At 38.9% G+C, this 19,785-nt stretch overlaps 1 protein-coding gene across 1 annotated transcript in view; it reads left to right on the plus strand.

Moving 5' to 3' along the window:
• Positions 1 to 19,785, plus strand: part of LOC307009498 (nucleolar protein 10-like) — a gene marked incomplete at its 5' end in the record, with an annotated part of 45,552 nt that overhangs the window by 12,628 nt on the left and 13,139 nt on the right. The window contains 10 exons of the mRNA XM_079633291.1: positions 966 to 1,026; positions 1,099 to 1,184; positions 3,039 to 3,117; positions 4,256 to 4,356; positions 5,175 to 5,223; positions 5,309 to 5,375; positions 8,146 to 8,198; positions 11,860 to 11,986; positions 16,773 to 16,852; positions 16,951 to 17,049. Coding sequence (XP_079489417.1) covers positions 966 to 1,026; positions 1,099 to 1,184; positions 3,039 to 3,117; positions 4,256 to 4,356; positions 5,175 to 5,223; positions 5,309 to 5,375; positions 8,146 to 8,198; positions 11,860 to 11,986; positions 16,773 to 16,852; positions 16,951 to 17,049 — 802 coding nt within the window. The remainder of the gene's footprint in view (positions 1 to 965; positions 1,027 to 1,098; positions 1,185 to 3,038; positions 3,118 to 4,255; positions 4,357 to 5,174; positions 5,224 to 5,308; positions 5,376 to 8,145; positions 8,199 to 11,859; positions 11,987 to 16,772; positions 16,853 to 16,950; positions 17,050 to 19,785) is intronic.

Genomic DNA, 19,785 nt, shown 5'->3' on the forward strand with positions numbered 1-19,785 from the left:
CTCGCTCGCGCAGACACACTCGGTCTCTCGCGCACTATCGCTTGCTCGCGCAGACACACTCGGTCTCTCGCGCACTATCGCTCGCTCGCGCAGACACACTCGGTCTCTCTCGCGCACTATCGCTCGCTCGCGCAGACACACTCGGTCTCTCTCGCGCACTATCGCTCGCGCGCAGACACACTCGGTCTCTCGCGCACTATCGCTCGCTCGCGCAGACACACTCGGTCTCTCGCGCACTATCGCTCGCTCGCGCAGACACACTCGATCTCTCGCGCACTATCGCTCGCTCGCGCAGACACACTCGGTCTCTCTCGCGCACTATCGCTCGCGCGCAGACACACTCGGTCTCTCGCGCACTATCGCTCGCGCGCAGTCTCTCGCCCAGTTCACTTCGCTTTTGTCCAGTCCGGCAAAACATGCTAGTTTCTACATCTAGAAACTAAGCTGCGCGGTGCAGGGAACAACTCTGATTATTGGCTCATGGAGTCACACGATCAGACACTGGTTTACGGAGTGCTAGATTGGCTTTGCAAAAAAAAAAAAAAACTTTAATATGGAGCGTTCTATGAACGGAATGGCGCATTTTAAATATCACACGATCACACGAATTTGATCGTGTGAAGCCAAAATGGTGATCGTGATTAAAATTCGATTAATTGTGCAGCCCTAATCGCAATAATATCGTATCGTGAGTTCAGTATCGAATCGTGACATGAGGGTATCGTTACACCCCTAATAAGAAATGTATATTTTTAGTAGATGATCACTATTTCTTTACGTTTTTAATGCGTAGTCTAGCTTATGACATATTTAAACTGACACATATATTCTCTCAATTAAAGAGCGACTGCTACAATAAGATATATGGAATAGAAAATGCTGCTTATGATAGTTTGAGATGTTTCACTACATGATGCTGTCATGATAAAACATTATGCCAAACATTATTTCTCATATTTTCGCAGGGAAATCAATGTGTGCGACATCAACCCCGTTCACAACTTGTTTGCTGCGGGAACATTAGAGGTATGTGTTGATGCCAGCAGACTGACTGGTGTTTGTGCCGCTGTGTATCAATGAGCGTGTGTGTTTGTGAAGGGCCGAGTGGACTGCTGGGATCCTCGTGTCCGGGGTCGAGTGGGTGTTTTGGACTGCGCTCTCAGCAGCATCACTGACGCCACTGAGTAAGTTTCATTCATCTCTGTTATTCATGGACAGAAATAGTTCAGTGTTCAGCCAAGAATGAACATTGTCATTGTTTACTCTCCATCTCGTCTATCAATACTCGTGTGATTATGTTTTTCTGGCGACTCATAAGAAGTGTTGTGCAATGAAAATGTCAGACTGTTAAACAAGATGTTCTGTGAATAAGGTTCAGTCTGTTTATCATACGGCTTCAGAAGACCTGAGATATCACATTATATATATACTCGGCTGGTTTGGAAAAATTACAGTGTTTTTGAAAGATGTCTCTCCTGCTCACCTAGGCTGCATTTATTTGATCAAAAATACCAGAAAATCTGTAATATTTTGAAATGCTATTACAATTTAAAGAACTGATTTCTATATATGTAAAAATGTAATTTATTCCTGTGATCAAAGCTGAATTTTTAGTATCATTACTCCAGTTTTCAGTGTCACATGATATTTCAGAAAACATTATAAAGTACTCAAACAATATTTATTATTATTATTATTATTATCAATGTTGGAAAAAGTTGTGCTGCTTCATCTTTTTGTGGAAACTGTCAGATACTAAAAGTTGAGTAAGATAAAAAAAAAACATTTCTTCAGCAATTGTGATTGTAAAGACATTTATAATGTTACAAAATATTTCTATTTAAAATTTCTGTTCAAATAGAAATTTGTTCTTTTGAGCTTTCTATATTTAACAAAGATTCCTGAAAATGATCATGGTTTCTTCAAAAATATTAAGTGGCATATTATGATTTCTGAAGGATCATGTGACACTGAAGACTGGAGTAATGATGCTGAAAATTCAGCTTTGATCACAGGAATAAATGACACTTTACAAAATATTCACAAATATTTTACATTTGTAATAGTATTTCACAACATTACTGTTTTTTTCTGTAATTTTGATCAAATATATGTCATACACTTTACCATAGTGTCATCTGTTAGTATTAATGCATTAGCTAACATGAATTAAAATTAGCAATATTCTCGCAGCATTTATTAACCGAAGTGTAAATGTTAATAAAAAAGCTTGATGAAATGTTGAATGTTCATGTTAGTTCACAGTGCATTAACTAGTGTTAACAGATACAACTTTTGATTTTAATCATGTATTAGTAAATATTGAATTAAGATTGCTGTAAATGCTGTAGAAGTATTGCACATTTGTTAGTTCATGTTAACTAATGCAGTTCATTAATGGTAACAAATGAATGCAGCCTTGGTTAGCATAATAGACTTCTTTCAAAAACATGAAATAAAATCTTCCATGTTTCAAACTTTTCACCAGTGGTGTGAGAATAACTTATTGTTAAATATCCAGACTTATAATATATGTATTATAAACATTTAAATAATTGTCTTATATTTTAATATTTTTGAGTATCACACACGCTCATCAAGGCTGCATTTATTCGTTCAAAAATAACAAATCCAATTTTCAGTAAATTATGCAATAATTTTGCAATTTCAAATAACTGTTTTCTATTGTAGTAGATTTTAAGATGCAATTTATTCCTGTGATGCAAAGCTGAGTTTTCAGCAGTCTAATACTGACTTGTGATAACCGTCTGATGTTCTGTGTCTGAAGGGTGGAAGAATATCTGTATTATAAATATTTCAACAATCATTGTATTATATTTGAATATTTTTGAGTTTCTGCTCACCAAGGCTGCATTTATTTGTTAAAAAATAACTAATAAAATTTTCAGTAAAAATAGTAATATTCTAACTGTTAATAAATAACTTTTCTATTGTAGTAGATTTTAAGATGCAAAGCTGATTTTTCAGCAGTCTAATACTGACTTGAGTGATAACCGTCTGATGTTCTGTGTCTAAAGGGTGGAAGGCCTGCCATCCGTCAGCGCTCTGAAGTTCAACGGCTCTCTGGGAATGGCGGTGGGCACCAGCACTGGACAGGTCACTACTGATTTAACCCTCACATTTAGGCCTCGTTTACACTGTCAGTGAAATGAGACCCAATTACGAGTTTTTTGCTCATATGAGACACAGATCGGATGTGATCTATGACCGCGTAAACACAACAGGAAAAAAACGCATACATTCGGTTATTTCGAGATCGGTTTCAGGCCTCATTCATATGTGGAAATAAATCGGATTCAAATCAGATATGTGCCAATGCGACTGTCATGTAAACGGGCAGATCGGATTTTCTGAGGCATTTGGCAACGTCTCCGCGGTTTAATGACGAGAGAAACCCCGACGCGCATCTGCAAAGGGACAGATGGCCCGGGAGAGGAATCTGGACACATGTTGACACAACATATCAAAGGTTGGCTTGCTCATCCTAAAATTTCAGACCCACTGCTTCCTCGTTAAAGCCCGCCACGATCTCATGAAAGTGCGTAAGCCTATCTATAGCACAAATTTTATTTCTCGTGCCATTTACGCTAAAAATAGTTTTTGCGTGCATATCAGCAGTTTTCATGTGCATATGATAAGCAGTTTATGGCGTGTAATACGCACGCACTCCACACCCCTAATCTTACCCAAGGGGTTCACAGTGCGTATCATGCACGCAAAAACTATTTTTGGCGTATAAATGGCATGAGAAATAAAATTAGTGGTATAGAGATACGCACTTTCATGAGATCGTGTTTTATGTTCCCACCAGTCCTGAGATCTCTCTCGCACACAATAACTCAAGCACATGTGCAATGATGCTTCTTTACGTCCTCCTCCGCCTCAAAATCTTGATGAAGTTTGGCGAACTTCGCATATATCGTAAAGCTAGCATCTAGCATATTTCGCATACGTCTATCTGTGCAAGAACCCCTTTTAAGCATGCGTGACGCTTCAGATCGTATGGCAAGTGTAAACGCATTAATCGGATATGGGTCACAATTGATAGAACGTGTAAACGGACGGCCAAAAAAAATGTATATAGGCAACCAATCAGAATTGGGCATCGAGACCTGCAGTGTAAACGAGACCTTAGAGTGTAAAGTCCTGGTAAAATAGAGACGGCTCAGCTCAAAAGAGAGCAAACGTAAACCATCAGTGCTTGATTTGACTTGGAGTTGTGATGCCTTCTCAGATTCTCGTCTATGATCTTCGTTCTTCACATCCTCTGCTAGTTAAAGATCATTACTATGGTCTTCCCATCAAGTCCCTTCGCTTCCACGAGCCGCTGGACCTGTGCCCGGTTGCATAAAGCACCTTAAGTTTTTCCCTTAAGTATGACACTTAAGGGGCGATTTCCCCTTACCTAAGAGAATAACTTAAGGGTGTTGCATATAATCTCTTAAACGATTCTCTTAGGTAAGGGAAAAATTTAAGTGTTTCACGACAGCGATCCTGGATTCACGTTATAAAAGTCTGTTGTTGCCATAGATACGCAAAACACTAACACAAGCGGGAAAGAGCCGCCGCAACCCGGTGAACCACTCTGCTGACAGACAATTTATGAACGTGGAAAACATCTCCCATTATCGTCTGAAAACTCCCAGTTGCAAAAAAACGCAGTGCTATAAGCAGTTGTAACACCGCAGGTAAAGAGTGGTTGCGATGTGTGACACGGTCAAGGGCGCCGTCTAGTTTGTTAGTGATGTCAAATATTGCGCGTCGATCAAAACGGTATTCATGCAACAATAGGGTTCTCCCTATCCCTAAAAATTATTCTTGGCACATAATTATCTTCAGCTGGTTCCATAAATTCAGCCATGTCGTCTTATTTTTTGTCCGCGTTACTCTTAAGGTTACGATTTCCAAACCTTAAGTTATACTTAGGGAAATGACCGTTAAGGGGTTTTATGCAACACTTAACGCTTTTTAAGGGACTATTAAGTGAAAAAACAGCATTTAAGGGAAATTCTAAGTGTTTATGACGTTTCACTTAAAAAAACAGTTAAGTAACACTTAAGGGTATTTTTCTGCAACACCCTTAGGTTTAAGGGAAACATAAGGGCGAACTTAAGGGAAAATTTCACTTAAGGTGCTTTATGCAACCGGGCACTGGTCCTGTCCGCTGACTCCAAAATCATCAAGATGTGGCAAAAAGACAACGTAAGACCGGCTTCATCCGTCCGGATCCTTTATTGGAAAAACATCAAAAGCGTAACTACTTTTTGTTTTTTTGTCTTGATTTCAGGGAAGAGTATTTTCCTCCATCGAACCACAGGCCAACATCAACGATGTGTGTCTCTACCCCGGCTCTGGTTAGTTCACACAAATAGAACTGAAGTTTAACCACAATAAGATACTAGTTCATTTCTATCTGACCCCATGAAACCTACATTTGAATTTTGTGGCATGAGCTTTAAGGTCATTTATACACTGCAGGAGGTTGCCAACATACACTTTGTAGAAGAAATATATATTTAAAAGTTACAGTTTTTCTATTACTGGAAAGCAGAGCAAAATGATTGATCTCAACTTGCTCTCATGGGGTGTGTACAAACATTTATTTTTTGGTCCAAAAAAATCAGATGCTCTCTAGAATGAGAATGTCTCTGTTTGTCTTAAACGAAAGACTGTAAGATATTTAAAACACCATAAAGAGCTTTTAATGTATCCCACCCCTTTTAAAAGGCAATCTGCCAGTCATTATCACTGCAGGGTGATCTGGACCTAAAGAGGATCCTGTATTATCCTGAAGGATTTATTTATCTATAAATAGATGTGTGAAGTACTGATTTGGGTTTTCAGTTTTAATTAATTATTTTTTGAATGTTAGAAGAAAGACTGTGATACACAAAACTAGCACACTGACATTAACGTTTTGATTTTTTAACTAAATTAATACTTTTATTAATCTAGAATGCATTAAAATGATCAAAAGTGACAGTAAAGACATTTATAATGTTACAAATTATTTATATTTCAAATAAATGCTGCTCTTTTAAATTGTCTATTCAAAAACATCAATAGACAATTTCCAGAAAATAATTATGAAACAGCACAAATGTTTTTAAAATTACATAATAATAACATATAATAATAATAATAACCTTTATTTTCTATAGCGCCTTTAAATGTAGATCTCAAAGCGCTGTACAAAAACAATTAAAAATACAAAGATACACCACACAAATAAACATAATACACTGTAAAACAAATCAATTAAAGGCTAACCTAAAAAAATAAGTCTTAAGCTTAGACTTAAAAATACCAAGAGATTTAGCTTGCCTAATTTCAATCGGAAGAGAATTCCAGAGTTTTGGAGCCAATGAAGAAAACGCCCTGTCTCCAATTGTTTTTAAACGAGTCGAGGGAACAGTTAAAAGAGCGGTTTCCGAAGAACGAAGATTACGTTTAGGAGAATATGGAGTTAAAAGCTTGGTCAAGTATTCTGGTGCCAAATCATGTAGTGACTTGTATGTAAGCATTAAAATTTTAAAATCCACCCTAAAACGAATGGGAAGCCAGTGCAACGACTCCAAAACGGGAGTAATATGGTCACGTATATTACATCTAGAGAGAATTCTGGCAGCAGAATTTTGCAACACCTGCATTCTGTTTAAGATAGCTTTTGATACGCCAGCTAACAAGGCATTACAGTAATCAATACGCAAAAACGCAAAGGTGTTTATCAATCTCTCAGCAACGGTAAACGATAGCATCGGACGCAATCTTGCAATATTTCTAAGATGGAAATATGAAATCTTAACAGTATTCAAAACATGAGGCTCAAATGATAGATTCGCATCATAGATTACTTCTAGATTCCTCAATTTTGTTTTAAACTCCACATTTGAGCCATCAAGTATAAGAGTAGCCGGCTCTGCTTTGCGTAGTTGGTGGGGTGAACCAACAAGCATAATCTCTGTCTTTTCACTGTTAAGACAGAGAAAATTATCTGTCATCCATTCTTTCATCCTAGAAATACACTCAGAAATAAAATTAACAGGCACAATTTCATTAGGTCTAAAATGAATATAGATCTAAGTATCATCTGCATAAAAGTGAAATTTTAGACCAAGTGATCTCAAAAGCTGGCCAAGTGGATAAACATAAATATTAAAAAGAAGAGGGCCCAAAATTGACCCCTGGGGTACACCAGACTGCACAACACTAACCTCAGATCTAAATCCACCCATGGCAACAAACTGTTTCCGATCAAAAAGATAAGATTTAAACCAATTAAGGACAGTATTTGAAACCCCAAAAACATTTTCAAGACGAGAAATTAAAATTGAATGATCAACAGTGTCAAAAGCGGCACTGAGATCAAGTAGGAGCAAAACCGAAAGACAGCCAGAATCTGAAGCGATTAGCAAGTCGTTGGTAACCCTAACCAGAGCTGTTTCTGTACTATGTAATTTACGAAAACCTGATTGCAAAGGCTCAAAAAGATTGTTCTCAGTTAAATGAGCAATCAACTGAGAAGCAACCACTCGTTCCAGAAGTTTTGTCAAAAAAGACATATTAGATATTGGTCGAAAATTTGTGAAATTCTCATATTGAATATTCGACTTTTTTGAATTGATGATAATAATAATACATGTTTATTAAATTATGCTGAAAATTGAGCTTTGATCACAGGAATAATTTGAATTTTAAAATATATTAAAATGTTATTAATATTTTAAACTGTTGTTGTAATATTCCTCAATATTTTTGATCAAATAAATGCAGCATTGGTGAGCAGAAGAGACTTCTTTCAAAAACATAACTTTTGAACAGTGGTGCAAATTTAATTGCCGTTTCATATATGGCTAAATAATAATTATATATGACAGTAAAATACATATAAAATGTATCAATTTATGCATATAAAGTATAAAATTAAACATCTCACAACAATACAATAACTACTATATAAAATATTTCATTATAATAATTGTAATATTTAAAAATGTGACTTTTTCCTGGGTTTTTTTTCCTGTGACCATCATCTGACATGTGCTGTTGAAGGTGACTCGTGTATATAGGGGTTTTGTGTGGTGTTGCTGTTTTCTAATTGCTTCTATATTACTCAATTTACAGGTATGCTCTTCACTGCCAATGAAGATCCCAAAATGAACACCTTTTACATTCCTGTAAGTACCAGATGGCGTGATATGAAGTATGACGTGAAAATGAGCAGATGCTTTGAGCACATTTTTGTCTTTGCACCTTAATTAGTCACGGCACATCTGTGAACGCCTTCTTCCAATTACAGCTTCTCATGTCTTTCTAAGTAAAAGCAACCCTCCCTCCCTGTGCTTTTATAGTGTTTATAGTTAACAGAGCAGTGGTAGTTAAGGGCAACCGAAACCTTTCTGAGAAACTGCCTTCTGATCCAGACCTGCACATTATATAGCTTTGTGTGTTTGGCAATAAGAGAGCGTTTATTCTTTCTGTGTCAGGAATTCTGAGAGGGAGGACCCAGATGCAGAATAGCCAAGGGTTGTTATTTATTGACAACAAAGTAACAACACAAGATAGGTGAGGTGGGAATACAGGGCACACAGCTCAGTTGTTGGGGGATGAGACCGCAAAGATGTGACGGCCAAAGAAACTAAATTCTGTAATAGCAGGATCTAAATAAATAAACAAACAAAAGAAAAAAAAGTCTAGAAATAAATAACTGGAAACTTGCAAAAAATAAATAAAACAAGACTGCAACCTTGCAGATAACTAGAGAGAAAAGAAATAAACGATTAGTTAAAGGCACACTATGCAAGAATTGTACCTTAATATAACATCTTCAAGTCATTTTGATGGTAAACGAACTCGTAGTGCGAATCATCCCGAAAGCAAAGCCTGGGGGGGACGCCACTGGAATAACCAGCAATGCAAGTTTGAGAGGTGGCGCCCCGACAAATCTCGCGAGAGTCACGACTTGCTTTACGGCACGACGTCACACACATCAACAACATATGCCTCTATGGACGGCTGCGTTTACACTTGGCATCAACATGCCATGTATCCGGATGTTGTCCACACACACATTAAAAAGACAAGTGTAAACGCGTTTCTGATGGGAATGTTATCTGATCAGCTGGTTCGGAGGTAGTCGAGGACGCATTGTGAAAAAAAAATCTCAGTGTAATGTAAACGCAATCCAGCCATCGTGTGTGTGTGTCGTGTCTGCATTCACAGGTGGACGTCATATAAATCCCCGCCCAGTCTCCCCACGTGGCTGTCAGAAAATAATGGCCAGACGCAGTTTATTTAGACTTACATGATACTGTGTGTGTCATTTTTCATTTTAATTGTGCAACATTATCTGAACGAGGCGATCGCCTGTACAATCACAGCTGTGATCATGAGATCTTAATGAAGAGCGTGCGCTGCTGTGCCAGAGGAATAATAGGAATAAACTTTTAATTTTTTTATGTTTTAAATGTTGAATGTTTTTATTGTTTCAGCATGTTTATTAATCTCCCATTTCTGTTAATATAGTCATTGCATGCTATAACCTTAAACCCCGATGATCGGATGATGTGACTTAACCATGGTTATTTTTGTATGATCATCTCTGGAAATATTCCTTCATTCAAAAAACATAATTTGATCTAAGACTGTAGATTGCACAGGAAAGTAAAGTGAGTGAGTGAAAGCAATTGGGAAATTGCTTAATTTGTATTATCTTTACTCTTATTGGTGTCGTGCTACAGACCTAATTTAAATATTATGCAGGAAACAGAAATCCGATCGGTTATCCAGATACAGAGGCTACTTAATATGAACAAATGTAAACGCACGGTGTCCTGATTGGCTAATGATCCGATCTGCTTGAACATGGTGATTGCAAAGTTAATGCCAAGTGTAAACGCAACCGAAGACACTAGCACGCATTTCAGAAGTGAATCATGGCAGAGTCGATGAAAAAGCTACAACATGTCATTTTTTTCGCCACTGGGGGTCGCTAACCTCTTACAATAATGCTGCGTTCACACCAAATGTGAATAGAGCGTCTGGCGCGGGTGATTTCAATGTTAAGTCAATGTAAAGACATGTTTAGGCGCGTCTAGAGGTCCTGCGGCGTGAATGAGGCGTTTAGCGCGGCGCGGTAGATCCCGGTAATAGACGCGAATTCACGTCTGACGCCCAAGTTGAAAAATCTGAACTTTGGCGTCAATTTGCACATACATTTTGTCAATTTGTCAACATTCCATATCTAAAACTAGATTATATGAAACATTATTATTCTAATGAAGACAACCAACATACTTTGTATAAGAACATAGTTTGTGTCTGGACAGAGTTGTGTGAGAGAGAAAAAATCACAGGACCGGTTAATAACTTTTGGAGGCTGGCTCCATTTATCATCCAAACACAAATAAATTATAGATTAGGTGGGTGAGGGTGATCCTCGTTCCGATGCGGGACAACCGGTCATCAAACTGAGCGTTGAAAGCTGATCATATTCTAACATTTAATCATGTTGAGCTATATAACCTTGATTAGTTTTATGTACATTTGCTCACCTGTCTAATAAAGTACATGCAAGAGTGGCGTCTCTGTCAAGTCAAAGTTTGTCGCGGACGCTAGCTCTCGGCATCTCGAAAACGCCACGCTGATATTGATCCTCGTTTTAGTTCTCCTTTTGTCCCAAAGTCTGCTTGCCATGGTCCATAATGTTTGAACGAAACAACAACAGCGTGAGCGTGCAGCTAAACATTACGCATTTGTCCACGTCTGTCGCCATGGTTACTATGGCAGTACGAGCGGAAACCAGGGATAACTCGGATATTACGTCATTGACAGGAGACAAGGGACGGGCACTATTTAAAATTGTGAATTTCTCTGAATGTACAAATTCTTGGAAATGTATAACACTGTGCAAGTGTTTTTTGGATATTTTGATACAAAATACCTTTAAAACTGCAGTGAACCAAAGACAGTCTCAAAAACATGGTTTGAAATCGCTGGTGTTTCTGACATCACAAACTACCTTGTAACCAATCAGATCGACGTGTGATCGTCAACGAGTGGATCTCTGAGCTGAGTGAGTGAGTGAGTGGAGGTGGGGCTCATTTGCATATTCATAGAACCGCGTATACTAAATGAGGCAAGGGTGTCGAGTTACATTCAAGCTATTCTAAGGCATGAATAATTTTTTCCAAGGAAAAAAAAACTTTTAAATATGTAATTTTGGTGATAAAAGATGAGCTTTTAAGGGATACAATTATTGACTACAGGGGGACTTTAACAATCAAATCAAAAACAAGAGAGTAACAAAAAAAACTTTATCAATTTAAATAACTGCATTTTTATTTTTTTGTCAAATAAGGTGCTGCACAACAGAACTTGTATAATTTACGAGTTAAAACATCTTTTAAACTATCTTGGTTTTTTGACATTCCTAATAATAATAAATCAATCTAATGTTTTTTATACATTATTATTATTACTTTGAGAAGTACATTATACTGTACAATATTAATAGAATTCTGTCATAATTTATTCAAGTGAACCACAATTTTATCTGGTGGTTTGTAGTGAAGATCAGAGGGATTTTTTTTTTTTTCAGCATAAATTATGGGCAGTTACATCAAATATTGCCATAATGTACCCTTTTTTCCACTTCACTGGGAATTTTGGAAGGAAATGTGGTTGTCACGACAGTTCAGCACAATGCAAACTGATGCATAAAATAGCCTTTATTTAAGCAACTTCTTTTGATTTTGCTGTGAAATCTAATCATGATCTACCTGAAAAGGATGCCATTGACTCAGTTTCTTCTGTTGTGTGTGTGTCGCTGTGTTTCAGGCTCTCGGTCCGGCTCCACGCTGGTGCTCCTTCCTGGATAACCTCACCGAGGAGCTTGAGGAGAACCCGGAGAGCACCATCTATGACGACTACAAGTTTGTCACCCGTAAAGACCTGGAGAACCTGGGTAAGTTGGAGAATCTGTCCTAAGATCACCAACAAGGTACTTGCATGAAAGCGACGTATATATTCCAAAGTGAGGAATATATACGGTAATTCGTAGTGGTGATTGGCAGCTGTGGCTGGAGATTGTTTCTAAGTTATTATACATGAGAATAAAGCCATATTTCACATACTCCAAACATGAACCAGCACCGTATATGCGCACATATTTCATCACGTCTTCAACAAATGAAATGTATATGTGCAAATAAGGACACGGATACAGTCTGATCATGAACCCAATGACACGAGGAATTATTCTGATGCACAGAAAGCAATAAAGTAGACCAAAAATTCAAAGAAGAATGGGCAAAAAAGTAATTATGCCTTTATTCTTTATTCCCCCAGCTCTGTTTTTTCTTTTTAGTGTTTTGCACTATTTAATGGAAGTGAGTGAGTGGTAGCCTGTGTGTGTTCAGATGAAGAGGAAATCTGCAGATTCAGTCCCAACATATTTCTAGTTTTATCATTGAGGAGCGCGTTATGACTCGCCATATGCGGTGTGTGAGGTGTGTCTGCATACAAAGTATTTACTATGAGAACATTCCAGTAATTGTGAAAGACAGGCAGAGCTGTGATTACCAGCTCCAAACGTCACTCTGCTAAACTTCAAACACAGACCAATATCACAGAGATGTTATTCGCCACACTGATGGAGTCAGACTTACCGCGGTGATAAGATCCTGTTCAGCGGCTCGGAGATGGGAAAACCACTCAGGAATGCTGCCGTCAGCAGAAAGCGGATCGAATCGTGTGTGTGTGTGTGTATGTGTGTGTGTGTGTGTGTGTGTGTGTGTGTGTGTGTGTGTGTGTGTGTGTGTGTGTGTGTGTGTGTGTGTGTGTGTGTGTGTGTGTGTGTGTGTGTGTGTGTGTGTGTGTGTGTGTGTGTGTGAGAGAGATGTGGAGGGCCAGGTGCAATGGCTGGATTGTGTAACAGGAGAGAAAGTCTAGTGAGTGTATTTCTCGTATCATTGGCAAAAGTTGTGGGAACTGAAACTTTCCCTCATTTACCAAAATTTTGAAAACATTGATGAAGCAACTCAAATGCTGTTTATCATTTTGACCGATAAAATACATGAATCTAACACATTGAGATGCACATGAGATCCGATAAAGTTGCTTGCGCCTCCTCCTGAACAAATAAGATGGTAAATCAATAAGGCTGTATAAATCAGCATTAGTTAATGCAAAGTATGAGCAGCATTTATTTTAGGGAACAATGTACAATAGAAGTCCCGTCTAGTTAACGTTCACTAACAACGGGCAATGCATACAGTATTTATCAATCTTCAAAATATAACTGGTTATTGTTAGTTCATGTCAGTTCAGGTCCTTTTAATAATATTAACAGATACAGCTTTTGGTTTTAATTAAGAATTAGTAAATGTTGAAATTATCATTTAGATGAATAAATTCTAAATTAAAAAATGCTATTAACCCCTTAACCGGCACCCTCCTTTTTTTTAAATAGACATTAAAATGCACATTCCGAACTTAAATGGTTGTAATTCAAGAATGCTTTGGAATATAGATGCTTATATGGAATCTATATTCCAAAGCATTCTTGAATTACAACCATTTCATTTCGGAATGTGCATTTTAAACTCATAGATTGGTCTTGTTATAAAGAAGACATTTGGCAAATTTTTGTAGAAGTGAAATACATTAAGAAAGTTAAACAGAAAACAAGTTATAGAAGTTTGAGTTTATGAAAATGTACAATGTAAGAAGTTTAATTATTCATATTTTATATAAAATATATATTTTCAAAACCTGGTGGACTCTAAAAATGCAAGCCAAAAATCTGAACAAGTTGTGTTTCAAATTTTAGGTTGATATCTCAAAAAAATGAGCTTTCAGTGAGATTTAGTTTGGGCGCAGTACCACACTTTTCCACTAGTTGACATTACTGCCCATATAAGGGCGCCTCAATTTCCATATGTTGTTTGAGTGATCTGAACCATTATTTTTTTCATACAATTTATGAAGTAGACATCCTATTCAGAAGTAGTGTTGGAAGTTTGGCAGATTTTTAAATGAATTAAACCTCTAAGAAACACAAAAGATCACGTATGTGAATTATAGCTCGCTGCCACATCACAAATGGTGAATCTATTATTTTTTTCTTTATATTTAAAACACATTTTCAGACCTTTTTTTCTAAAAGAATTGAATGGATGCTATCTTTGGAACTCTTGGCATGAAAACAAACTGAGGTTTCTACCATTCTTTCATGATTTTTCATGTTCATCACTATTTCAAAATAAAGGTCTGAACACGCCTTAGGAGTATGAAAATATTCTTGTTGCAAATTGATAAATTACGGCTCCTCTGTAATTTATTTTGAAAATCAGTCACCAAAAATGTAAACTAGAGATTGTAAGTTTTCAAATGATATATAGTTTGTCAAGATTAGTTTAGGTTTAGTATAGGATATTACTGTTTTAAATATGTAATGGCTTATATAAGGGGTTAAATCAATTTAATTGTGAGTTCAAGGTGCCTAATGCATGAAAATTATGATAATATACAGGATATTTGATGTAATGTGAAGTGTTGCTGTAAATTTATTGGGTGCATCATGAATTGATTGGATTGAAAGCTAAACTTTTATTGGGAAATGGTCTTGAATTTCGGTTTGTTTCTCACTCAAAGCTATTCTCGGGCTTCAGAGGAATCTCTTGTCGAGTGGGAAAGTAGCTCAGCGTATCTGCTGAATGTTTCCCTTTGAGTTGCTTAGAAGTAAAATCTAAAGAGGGTCTTGAAACTTGGAAGGGTTTTAGTGTGAAGTGGAAATAAAAATAGACCATGATGAAAATGTTGCATTCTGGTTAGAGTGCGTCAGAGACATGTTTGCTGTGCGTCTGGATCTATTTGTGTGTTTTGTGATCCACTGATGTGTGTTTTATCAGTTGTGTAATTGCTGAGCTCCAGCCTCTTTGCTGATATCAGTGAATGTAATCTATAGAAAAGCTCATCCCTGCTCAATACAGACAAAGCTCAGCTGAATTCTTCAAATGCTTTAAGTGTCTTCTTTCAACCTTGTCATTTTAAATCAATGGAAACAATGAAAAATCCATATAAGCAGGAAAAGTGTTGTCCTGCGGGGAGCTCAAACTTCAAGAGTGTGTCTGAGTGTTTAGGTGGTGATCATGAGGTTATAGAAACATAGAGACTTGTGCTAGAGTTGCTGTAAAGCCAAAACATTCGCTGTTACTTTAAAGGGTGGTAAAATGTCGTTTTCACAAGATGTAAAATACATCTCTGATGTCCCCAGAGTGTGTGTGTGTGTGTGTGTGTGTGTGTGTGTGTGTGTGTGAAGTTTTAGCACAAAATACCCCACAGATATTTTTATATAGGATGTTAAAGTTGTCACTTTTTGAGGGTTTGCAAAAACGCACCGTTTTTTGCCCGGCCCTTTAAATGCAAATGAGCTGCTGCTCCCGGCACAGGGGGCGGAGCTTCAAGAGCTCGTGTGTGTTAAGGCGGGCGTACACGGTGCGATTTTTTGCTGTTTTACGAGCTCGCAGATAATTTTTTCACTCGGGAGAAATCGAGTGCAAATCGGTGATGCTCGCATGGTCGCGGCTCGCAGCGTGTGAGAGGAATTACGAGCCGAGCCGAGCATGTTATGAGCACCTCCCCGACCTCCCGATCATTTTTAAACATGTTTAAAAAATTCGGGGAGTCGGCCCGATTTTCACCAGCGTATAGGCTGTCCCCTATTGCCAAATCATACACAACCGCCTCACAGGCTAGATCGATGGGGCTATACCTCAGTGGCAGCAACCACAGCGTGCGCATACACTGTCACACACACACACACACACACACACACACACACACACACACACACACACACTCTCTCTCTCTCTCTCTCTCTCTCTCTCTCTCTCTCTCATGTTTTTATGTTGAACGGAATGGCTATCTGTCACAGTATCTGCATTTGCACACACATTTCTGTCATTTTTCTATCTGAAGCTATTGCCTGAAACATTGAAAGCTCTCACAGAGACTGTGTTTAACCGCCAGCTCGGGATAAAATTCGTGCAGGAGGACAGTCGTGCCGTGTACCAGCTGCTTTGACGCGATTATCAGTTTAACTGACTCGTAACGTGTGCAATATCTCACGACCTCCCGAGTGTCCGAACTCGCACCGTGTACGCCCGCCTTTAGTGTGTTAGCAGCTGCGATTACCTCACACAGACATGGGTGTCCTCTTCTCAACATGGACTGTGTGTTCAGGGGGCGGGGCTTATGTACATTTTAGGGTTGGTGATGTCACTAACCCGGGAGGAATGTCCTGTAGTTCCTACCAGCCGTTTGTTGTAGTCCTTTTCTTTAAAAGCAAATATCTCCCTTTGCTCTGTACTTTGAGCGTTGTCACTTTGCAGATGTTGTTTATGATCAAACAGCAACATTACACACTAACTAAAGTTAGAAAAGTGAAATCATACTTTACCACCCCTTTAATCTCCTATTATCTCTGTAAACCTGCTTTGAAACAATCTACATTGTTAAAAGCGCTGTATAAATAAAGGTGACGACTTTTCATTTTTAAGAATATCTTTATAGTTTATATTACTTTAATATTAGTGCTTTAAATCTGTGCTTTAAAAGTGTCCATACCAAGAAAATAAATAGTCGATTGGGACCAACTGAACTGGTTATGTTATTTGTGCAAAATGTCCACCATAGTGTTCTGTGTAATTGGATGAATTCCTGTCATGTATCTTGTTTTCCTCTCTAAGGTCTGACGCATCTGATTGGTTCGGCTCTTCTGAGGGCCTACATGCACGGCTTCTTCATGGACATCAGGCTCTACCACAAGGTGCAGATTTGTGTCAGGGCATTTGTGCATGTTCTCTAAAACTCATCTTTTAAATGGTTAAATGATGATACATGTTTGATTGCTGTGCTTTTCTGCAGGTAAAGACCATGGCGAACCCGTTCGCCTATGAAGAGTACCGTAAGGACCGAATCCGACAGAAGATCGATGAGTCGAGAGCTCAGAGAGTCCAGCTCAAGGTAACGCTTGTCTGCATGTTTGACTGTGTGCTTATCTCTGCTTTGAGTCAATATGGCAGAATGATTGGCGGAAAGAAAGCTTGTTACAGAAAAGTTAACGCTTTATTTTAGTGTCCTTGTTACAGTGTGATTAGTACTGAGTAATATTAATTACATGTACGTACTATAGGGTGAGGGTATGATTAGTGTTTGTTTGAGGGATAGTTGCGTTTAATTATGCTGTTATTACTATGGTAAGTAGGCCTACATGTAATATATGTAACAAGGAAATCCAGAAAATAAGTTTAGTTAGCTGTGGTTATGAATTTCATTAATTTTTTTTGCAAAATCCGACCCCATTTCCTTTATTTTCCTCTATTTAAAAATAAATAAATAATAATAATCTTGAATTCCATTTGAATGCTTAAAATTATTTTAGTAGTCAAAAAGCTTGTCTAATTAATTGAAAACATGAAACTTAAACAATTTAACAACAATTTATCAAAACTGGAACAAAAAAAATAGCATTTTTAGGACCCTATACAATATATATATTTTTTTTAAATACCGTTTTAATGGTTTAATTAAATTTGAATAATTAGAACTTTTACACTTTAAGATTTCACAATTTTTTTTACTATAATAGAGCCGTATAAAATGTTTTGTATTTTCAGAAAATCTGTTGTTGTCTTTTTCTACATTTATGATTTAATACAAATTTATTAGCAAAAACGGTTGTGATCAAATTTAGGCATAAAGCATTAACAAATGTAATGATTTTTTTTATAATCAAATGAAAATGTAACTGTCAGCATCCTGCCTCCTGTTGTTTGTCTCCGGGCCTCTAGAGGTCACCTGTGTTCCCCTCTGCTTTAGTTCTTCTTGTTAGCGTTATTCAGGTCACCTGTGTCTTGTTTCCCCTAGAGTATTTAAGCTGTGTTTTTTCCCCTTGTTCCTCACTCGGTTTTTGAGTCCTGGCTATGTGTCTCCTTGCTGTGATTTTGAGTCCTTCCAAGTCACCTAAGCTATTCCAAGTAAGCTATTCTGAGTTATTTGATTGTGTTTTTCTCCCCTCGTGGAGTTATTTTATTTCTCTCCTGTTACCTTTTATTTTTGGATTACCTGTTTTTAATACCTCTTTGTGAGAAGAACTTTTGTTGGATTTTTTTGGACTTGCAAAGTACCTTTTTTTTAATAAATCTACTTTGCCTGGAGTTTTGCCTTGAGTGTTTCGTTTGGGTCCAACATTATCACCTCTGTGGCTAAGTGGTAGAACCCTCACTCTCCACACCTGAGACCCGAGTTCGAGCCCAGCTTGTGACAGAAAGTTCTCGTCCCCCTCCAGCGGCGGTTTTGGTGGCCGTCCATCAAGAAGGATGTTCAGATCTATGTTGAAGCCTGCCCTGTGTGCAACCAGGGAAAGTCTACACGTCAGCGACCCCAGGGATTGCTCCATCCCTTACCTGTTCCTCGCAGGCCGTGGTCACACCTTTCTCTGGACTTTGTCACAGGACTCCCTCCATCCCAGGGCAACACAGTCATCCTAGTGGTTGTAGACCGGTTCTCTAAGGCCGCTCGGTTTATTCCCCTCCCCAAGCTGCCTTCAGCCAAGGAGACTGCTGAGCTCCTCATGAACCATGTTTTCCGGATATTTGGGATTCCCCTGGACATTGTCTCCGATCGAGGTCCCCAGTTCTCGTCCCGGTTCTGGGGAGCCTTCTGCAGGCTTATTGGGGCCACTGCCAGCCTATCGTCTGGGTTCCATCCTGAGTCTAATGGTCAGACGGAAAGGATTAATCAGGATCTGGAAACCACCTTGCGCTGTATGGCAGCCAGTAATCCCATGTCTTGGGCCTCCTATATCGTTTGGGCTGAATATGCCCACAACACCCTCCAGTCCTCGGCCACTGGATTGTCCCCTTTCGAATGCCAGTTTGGATACACCCCTCCATTATTTCCAGAGGAAGAGGTGCAAGTTGGTGTTCCCTCTGCCCAGCGCTTTGTCCTACGCTGTAGGCGGACATGGAAGAAGGCCAGACGTACCCTCCCTCGGACCTCCCAGAGATACCAAAGCCAGGCTAATCGCCGTCGCCGGATGGCCCCTAATTTCCGAGCTGGTCAAAGAGTTTGGTTGGCCACGAAGAACCTGCCCCTCCGGGTTGAATCCAAGAAGCTTTCCCAGAAGTACATTGGCCCTTTTCGCATAGCAAGGAAAGTTAACCCTGTTTCTTATCGTTTGTTTCTCCCTCGCTCCCTCAGAATTAACCCCACTTTTCATGTTTCGTTACTAAAACCTGTCTTGTCTTCTCCTTTTGCCCCCCCACGCAGACCCCCTCCACCTCCCAGGATCATTGACGGCCAGCCAGCCTACACAGTGCGCCGGATACTGGACTCCCGGAGGGTCCAGAACTCTCTGCAGTATCTGGTGGACTGGGAGGGCTACGGGCCAGAGGAGCGCTCCTGGGTTCCAGCCAAGGACATCCTGGACCCAAGTTTGATTCGAGAGTTTCGCACCTGTAAGCCAGGGTGTTCTGGTAGGAACGTCAGGAGCCGTTCCTAGAGGAGGGGGTCCTGTCAGCATCCTGCCTCCTGTTGTTTGTCTCCGGGCCTCTAGAGGTCACCTGTGTTCCCCTCTGCTTTAGTTCTTCTTGTTAGCGTTATTCAGGTCACCTGTGTCTTGTTTCCCCTAGAGTATTTAAGCTGTGTTTTTTCCCCTTGTTCCTCACTCGGTTTTTGAGTCCTGGCTATGTGTCTCCT

Source organism: Phoxinus phoxinus (genome assembly GCF_949152265.1).
Source record: "Phoxinus phoxinus genome assembly, chromosome: 13".
In the NCBI taxonomy this organism is placed as follows: domain Eukaryota; kingdom Metazoa; phylum Chordata; class Actinopteri; order Cypriniformes; family Leuciscidae; genus Phoxinus; species Phoxinus phoxinus.